A 7,411-nucleotide genomic window follows, 5' to 3' on the forward strand; every position below is an offset into this window, starting at 1 on the left:
TATATTTTTATAATCATTGTTATATATAACGAAAATTACTATGTTAAATCATAAAATATAATATTTAATGTATTAAAATTTTTCATAATAACTTTTATGTATTTACTTTTGTATTAGTTTTAGTGTACCACTTTAGATAAACCAGTTGTCATGTCTTATAAATTACTTGAAGAACTTATATGATAAAATACATTAGATGTAATTTATTCTTCAAGAAATATGAGAGGTTTATAGCTTTGTCTTAACTAATAAATCAATTCATTTTGTTCAACCCTCATTGTGTTGTTAAAATCTCTTTCTTTTTTTGCTCCATGAGTCAGCTTTATTAAAGAAATATTTGCTAGGTTATAAATTAAATTGCTAAAATATTAGAATATAACTATATCGCTTATGTTTCTCATGTACCAATTAAATAGACAATAATATGGTACTTATATATTCCTTTAACAAATAAAGAAATTGTGTATTTAATAATAGGTAAAAACTTTTAGTAATTGAATCAAACTGTCAATCTTATTTTTATTTTCTTTTTAAATTCGTATTAAATACAATCTAAAAAACAATAATATCTTCTCATCTTTTGAACAACTCTTTTTAATATTAAAAGTCTTATAGAAAAATTGTCACTTAAGTTTATAAGTTAAAAATAAATAATTTTAGACAAGTTAAATTGATAATAAAAAGTATATATATCATCTATCTATAAATTAAATTCTACTAATTAATGTTATAGGTCAAACTTAGATGATAATATTTTGTATTCTTCTTTTCTGTTTGGTACTAGTTTAATTCCAGTAATTTCTTCATACTTTTGAAGTACAGATTTTTCGTATTTATAACTTGAATGATCAGAAACAGCTGTTTGTTTTGGTTCTATTTGTCCAAATGCCTCATTATCAAATTCAAACCACCTCCCTTCACTAATTTCAATACAATTGCCCATTGGAAGAAGAGCTTGACCAACATAATTTGTATTTTTTATTTTGTCCCAGGTAATTTCTTTTTCTTTGATAACTCGAGCAACAGTTAAATCTACATTTTTTCCTAATGAATCTTCAAGTTCATAATATAAATCATATCCAACAATATTGATAATATTATCTATTCTCTCTAATAATTCTTGCATTGCTCTATGAGAAGCTCTTGGGACAATATCATTTTGATTAATTATATTTAGAATACACTCTTTAAATATTGGCAATTCAGCAATATTAGAAGATACAGCAGGAACAGCACCAAATGCTACACAACAAACAGGAACCATTTTATTTCTTGAACGATATAATAAAGTTACAATCTCTGCAACAGCTCCCCCTAAAGAATGACCAGTACAAAGAACTTTATATTTTGGATATTTTGTTAATAACTTTCTCACTGCTGGAAGCACAGAAATATAGATTGTTGATGCAGTCTGATATATTCCTTTATGAATTAACCCATATTCTCCTTCACAGTAAATGCTTTCATAATAAAATGAACAATCAACAAGGCAATCTGTTATAGTTTGTGTTCCTCTACAACAAACTATTATAGCATCAATAGAATGATCAACACAAACATAATGTGCAGGGCAAAATGGTTTTGAATTATGTTGTAATAAAATAATATCATCTGGGTGAATATGATTATACTGAGAGATAATTAAACGAGAAACTTCTTCTTTATTATTTTGGTAATACCTTTTTTCTTCATTAGAAGCATAGCTTTCATATAATGTCCATTGAAATACTGATACTGAATGGGAAATTGCTTTGTAAATTGTTTGTATAGAATGAATATCTACACAACTTTTCGATGTTAATTGATATTTCTGAAATGAATCGTAATTAGACTCTGATATCTGTGACAAAATCAAATAACCTGTCATGAGATCAATAAATGATAACTCAGAAAAAGATTTGAAATAATGAATAACGTCAGACAACGATGATAATGTCTTTTTATTAATTTGAATATCAAAAATGTCTTTCCATGAAGGATTACTTATTGTTGTTAGTGTTGTTGAGAAGGCATCTAGTATAACAGAGAGAATAGATGGTTCTTTATTTTCTTCCATTGACTTTTAGAATCATACAGTTCTGTGTAGATTTAACAACAATTATTTTTAAGATAGATATTGTCATGTTATTCTATTTTAATAACTTTGAACATACATTATTATATAACACAGTTATTTTATCTAAAAAAAATATAGAGTATAAAGACTGTATAATCCAATATATTTCCTTATTCACAATTATAGTTTAAAATTAATTAAATAAATTATATATTTTAACTAATTAAATAAAGAATAAAAAAACCCTTAAAAAAAGAAAAAAAAGACAATAAAAGAATTATACTTTTCTGAATGCCATACACTGAACAAGGATATAAACCAAAACAAAGAAAACACAAAGACACCTCTAAAAGTGATCACGAAAAACCTCATCAAAATACTCACCAAAAGTCACAACAAAATAAAAATAAAAGTGGAATTAAAAGACAAAACAACAGTAAATATACTCAGCCTTTAAAACAACGAAGTAATCCATTTGGAGCAAAAGTTAGTGATGAATTAAAAAAAGAATATCAAGAGAAAAAACAAAGAAAAGAAAGTAATGAGGATGCTATTAATCAAATGAAGTTTCTTATTAATTCACATTCTAATACTCATAAAAAATGGAGTGCTGGAGAAATAGAACAATTAATTACTCTTTCAAGATCTTCAATGTATGAATTATCAATTAAACCAGATGCTTCTAGAATTATTCAAACAATTATTAAAAATGGTGATAATGAACAAAGACAAACCGTTTTAACTGAATTAAAACCAAAGATTTTTGATTTAACTAAAGACCAATATGGACATCATGTTGTAAAGAAATTATTAAAGTATTGTTCTAAAATTGTTCCAAGTTTATTACTTGAATTATATCATACTCACATCTTTGAAATGTTAATGCAAAAATTTTCTAGTGATGTTTTAAAAACTTTATGTGAATTTATTAATAAAACTCAACAAAGAAAATTAATTGAAGAAGTGTATGGAGCACAATATGAGTTTTTAAAAAGTAAAAATCCAGAGTTAAAAACTTTTTCTGAAGTTATTAATTCAAATGACACATTAAAAAATGTTATTTGTAAAGATTTAAAAGATAAAGTTTTCAAAATTCTTAACAAACAACATGTTTCAACTAACCCATTATTAGCTCAACTTCTTATTGATTATATTAGTTGTGTTGATGAAAAAGATGCATCTGAAGTTGCTGCTTCACTTAGAGAACATTTACAACAATTCTTAACTTTACCTGAAGGACCAAAATTAATGAAATTTGTAATTATTCATTCATCTGCTAAAGCACGAAAAGGACTTCTCAAAGAATGTAAAGAAAATTTAATTACATTGATGACTGACAAATTTGGTCATTATTGTATTTTATACTTGTTAAGGCATGTAGATGATAAAATGGCTTTGAAGAAATATGTTCTTGATAGTATTGAAGCAATGACACAAAAATTAGTTTTTGACAAATGCGGAATTGAGTTATTAGAATTTATCCTTGACCCATTAAGTACACATTTCCTTCCACCATCAATTATTGATCCATTAAAAGAAAAAGGTTCTTTTACTTTAAAAGATGATGACATTCGTTTTAAAGATATGTTAACTGAATTAAAACCTACTCTTCTTGACATTTGTCAAAAAGAGTATAAGTCTCTTACCAAATTTAAACCAACAAGAAGATTCTTAACAGCTGTTAAAAAATCATTCCCAGAAGAAACTACATTTATTATTGATGAAGACTTAAAAGGCAAAAAAGTTGGAGAAGAAAATAAAGCTGAAGAAATACAAGAAGAAAAACCAAAAGAACCATCACAACCTCTTCCTGTTGAAACTGATGCTGTTATGAAAGGTGAAGAAGTAGATGACATTAAAGAAATTAAGAAAGAAGTTGCTGAGGCTAAAGCTGAAAAAGCAAAAGAAATGAAAAAGAAGGTTAATAAGAAAGGCTATTCCAAATGATTGATTTGATTTTTTATCATTATTTTTTTATATATTTCAAAAAATGAGGAGGGTTTTTAATAGAATATAGATGACAAAAGGTACAAATATTGAATGTTTATTTTTTTGGAAAGAACTTATAAATTTCAGAAGATGGAGGGATTGTTGGATCCTCATTATGTGTGTGAACCATATGAAGCAATAGGGGCTATTAATGACTCGTTACAACCTGAATGCTTTAATGGAATGAAGATTGAAATTACAAAACAACATAATGAAAATTTAGTAACTGGGCATTATTTCACTATAGAACCACCATCTCCAAAAGGACAAAAGTTTAATCGGATTCATTCATTCTTATATTCAGGGTATTGGGGAAATATCATTGCAAGACTTGATAATGAAATGAAAGGGTCTTTTTTATCATCTTTTAATTTATTATCAAAGCAAATATCAGGAAGTCTTCGAATTGCAAATGGAGAAGATAATGAAATTGAAGCAGGAATTGATGGAAAAATAAGTGGATTTGGAAAGTGTTTTGGAATGAGATATGAAAAAGGGGGTTTGTACGTATTAAATTTAATGCAAAAAATAACAGATTCATGTTCTGTTGGTACTGAATGTTGTCTCATTCCAAGTAAGAGAATAAGAACAAATTCATATGGATTATTATGGAATATTACTCCTCAAATCATTTCTACTTTTATTTATTCTCAATTAAATCAAACAATATTCTCTACCCTCCGTTATTCTCCATCTCAATACCTTACTTATGGTTGTCAATTTGTTTATCAAAATAAACCACAAAAAGCAATTTATGGATTACTTGCTTTTGAACATTCCTCACAAGACTCATCATTTAAAACAGTAGTTAATACTCAAGGAACATTCTCTTCTTGTTTTCAAACAAACCTTTGTCAAATAGCTTCCAATTTATTATTATCTGTTCAAGCAAATCCTTTTATTGGAAGTTATTCGTGGGGTGCTTCTATTCAAATCTTTCGTTAACAATTAAAACACATTTATATTCAAAACTTCACTAATTTATTTCTTATTTTCTTCTTCCATAGCAACAATTGATGAAACTCCTTTTTCTTCTTTAGTTTCAATAATTGCACTGTTTTGTTTTTCTTTTTTTTCTCCTAAGTGTGTATGATGACTACTTCTGCTTTTATGAGAACTGGAAGCTTTAACTTGCTCAGCCACAGGTTTTTCTAATGTAAGTTCATTTTCTTTTTCTTTTTTTAAAACGCCATCAACTAAATAACTCTTAGGATTTATGAATTTCATTTCAGAAATACAATCATACAACCACTCCTCTTTTACTGCAAAGCCTTCTGTCCTTCTTGTTGCATCAGATGCAAACATAGACTTTCCAACTAAAAGAATATCAGAATATTTAGCTCTTGTAGCAAATTTACCTCCTATTTGTTCAATCCATTTTTTAATAATATAGTCTCTAATCTTTAAACCACCATAAATACCAACAGTTTTGTTTTGTAATAATGACTTATCAAATGTAGTATGACTAAGTGCTGGGAATTTGTCTTTCATTAAATATGGTTCAAATGGTTCAACTGCCATTTTTTTATGAGATTCTAATACCCATTTTTCTTCAACAATTGGAATATTTCTAAGAATTGCATCTAATACTTCAGCTGTTCTTTGTCCATGTTTATTTACTATAACATTAGCTTTTTCAATTTTAGTTGTAATTCCAAACAGTTCATGTTTATATATTGCTTTTTTGAAATTAATAAGTTCTTGAGGTTCAAACGAAATTATAAACACAAACAATCCACTTTTTGCTTTGACGGGAGAAGACCTATGTTTTGATGGTTTTTTTCTAATATCTTCTTCATCATTATCAGAAGAAGAATCAATTTCATTTGAAAAATTCTCTTCCACTTCAGGAACTTCTCTTGTCTTTTTTTTTAATCGTCTATTCACCATTTTTTCTTTTTTCTCTTTCATATTTTTTGGTTTATCTTCTTCAATTGCATCGTTCTTTCTTCTTGATCTATTCGTTTTTTTTTCATGGTTAGGAACTTTTTTTACTTCGTTTAATAACTGTTCAATTTCAAGTGTAAAAATATTATATTTATCTTTACCTTTAGTTGCATATGCAAAAGTTCCGTTCATAATAGACCCACAAATAATTTCTTCTTTTGTTTGAACTGAAGAAATAATGTCTTTGTCTTTTAAATTCCAAGCATTAATATCACCATCCATTCCAGTAGAAATAATAACATTTTCTTTGTAATAATTAATAGAACTAACCTTATAAGTAGTGTTTGTTTCTCTATTACAATGAGCATAAAATGTAAATTGTGTATCATCCTTAACTAATGAAGTAATTTTTCCATTTTCTGTTCCAACTAAAACGTAGTCTCCATCTGGAGTAATACAACATGAATTAGGTATTCCGTACACTTTCATTCTTCCACCAGAAAAGTAAATAGGACTGAGAGATTCATAACTAATAGCACTAATAATTTCAGTTCCTTTCTTTGTAATAATAACAGCAGTATTCCCATTACATTTGATATCAACGATTTCAGGAATATCAAATTCTTTTTCTTCTTTAAATTCTTCGTTATAGACTTTTACTATTTTTCCATCAAGTCCAACGAATATTTTGTCATTTGAAGCTGCAATAACACTACATTGGTTTGAAAAACTAAGTTGTTCTTTTAATTGTTTATTTTCTAAAAGATATAGTTTTGTTGGAGAGGCGATATAATACTTCCCATTAAACAGTATTGTGCCAATGGCACTTTCTTCAATTCCAATCTCAGTCGAAGATTTGTCATCAACACAAAAAATTTTACCATTTGTACAAATAATGAGATATTCGTTTTCTGAAATAAGAGTTATGCACTTAACTTCATCATCTATAGACCTTAATAATTTACTATTGTTGTTAACTATAGAAATATCCATATACCAACGGGACATCAATTAGTATATTTTAGTTTTTAATTATTAGTTAAAGATCTAGACTTGTTATTGAGTTTTTAAAACTATTTTAGAATCTTATTTCATCTATTGATAATTATTATATTGTTTCGTATTTAGTTCAGTTTCCTTCGATTTTTCAGTTAAACTATTATTTTACAAGTTTCTTTTTTCCATATAAAAACTTTGATTTTGTATTACAATTTATATCAATAAAAATTATGTTTTTCAATAACTTTTAAAAAAATTAGATAATAATAAGTAATTAATTAAGTGTTAATAGCATTGTCGTTTATTCATTAATTAATAGATATTAGTCATATCTTACATCATTAACATGGGTAGTTTATTTGTTTTATTTATTATTTAGTTTTTCTTCTTGTTTTGTGAGTAAACCTTTTTCTTTTATATTATTTCTTTTTATTATATTAAAAAGAGATAGAAGGTGGCACGTCTGAAATACCACACATA

The 7,411-nt window shown here is 26.5% G+C and overlaps 4 protein-coding genes across 4 annotated transcripts; 2 read left to right on the forward strand and 2 right to left on the reverse strand.

Annotated features, from left to right (window-relative positions):
* Positions 1-727: 727 nt before the first annotated feature.
* Positions 728-2,056, reverse strand: ENU1_062760 (lipase, putative; the record flags this gene model as incomplete). Its single annotated transcript, XM_008858191.1, has 1 exon — positions 728-2,056. One exon carries the CDS (start codon positions 2,054-2,056, stop codon positions 728-730), a length of 1,329 nt encoding a protein of 442 aa, XP_008856413.1.
* A 291-nt stretch (positions 2,057-2,347) lies between these two features.
* ENU1_062770 (pumilio family RNA-binding protein) lies at positions 2,348-4,003 on the forward strand (the record flags this gene model as incomplete). The annotated part of the gene is made up of 1 exon (XM_008858192.1): positions 2,348-4,003. One exon carries the CDS (start codon positions 2,348-2,350, stop codon positions 4,001-4,003), a length of 1,656 nt encoding a protein of 551 aa, XP_008856414.1.
* Positions 4,004-4,135: 132 nt separating this feature from the next.
* On the forward strand, positions 4,136-4,990 carry ENU1_062780 (hypothetical protein; the record flags this gene model as incomplete). The annotated part of the gene is made up of 1 exon (XM_008858193.1): positions 4,136-4,990. The coding sequence occupies one exon, from the start codon at positions 4,136-4,138 to the stop codon at positions 4,988-4,990; it is 855 nt and encodes a 284-aa protein (XP_008856415.1).
* Positions 4,991-5,026: 36 nt separating this feature from the next.
* On the reverse strand, positions 5,027-6,940 carry ENU1_062790 (hypothetical protein; the record flags this gene model as incomplete). Its single annotated transcript, XM_008858194.1, has 1 exon — positions 5,027-6,940. One exon carries the CDS (start codon positions 6,938-6,940, stop codon positions 5,027-5,029), a length of 1,914 nt encoding a protein of 637 aa, XP_008856416.1.
* Between the last annotated feature and the right edge of the window lie 471 nt (positions 6,941-7,411).

Source organism: Entamoeba nuttalli (genome assembly GCF_000257125.1).
Source record: "Entamoeba nuttalli P19 unplaced genomic scaffold asmbl_3320, whole genome shotgun sequence".
Lineage (NCBI taxonomy): Eukaryota > Evosea > Mastigamoebida > Endamoebidae > Entamoeba > Entamoeba nuttalli.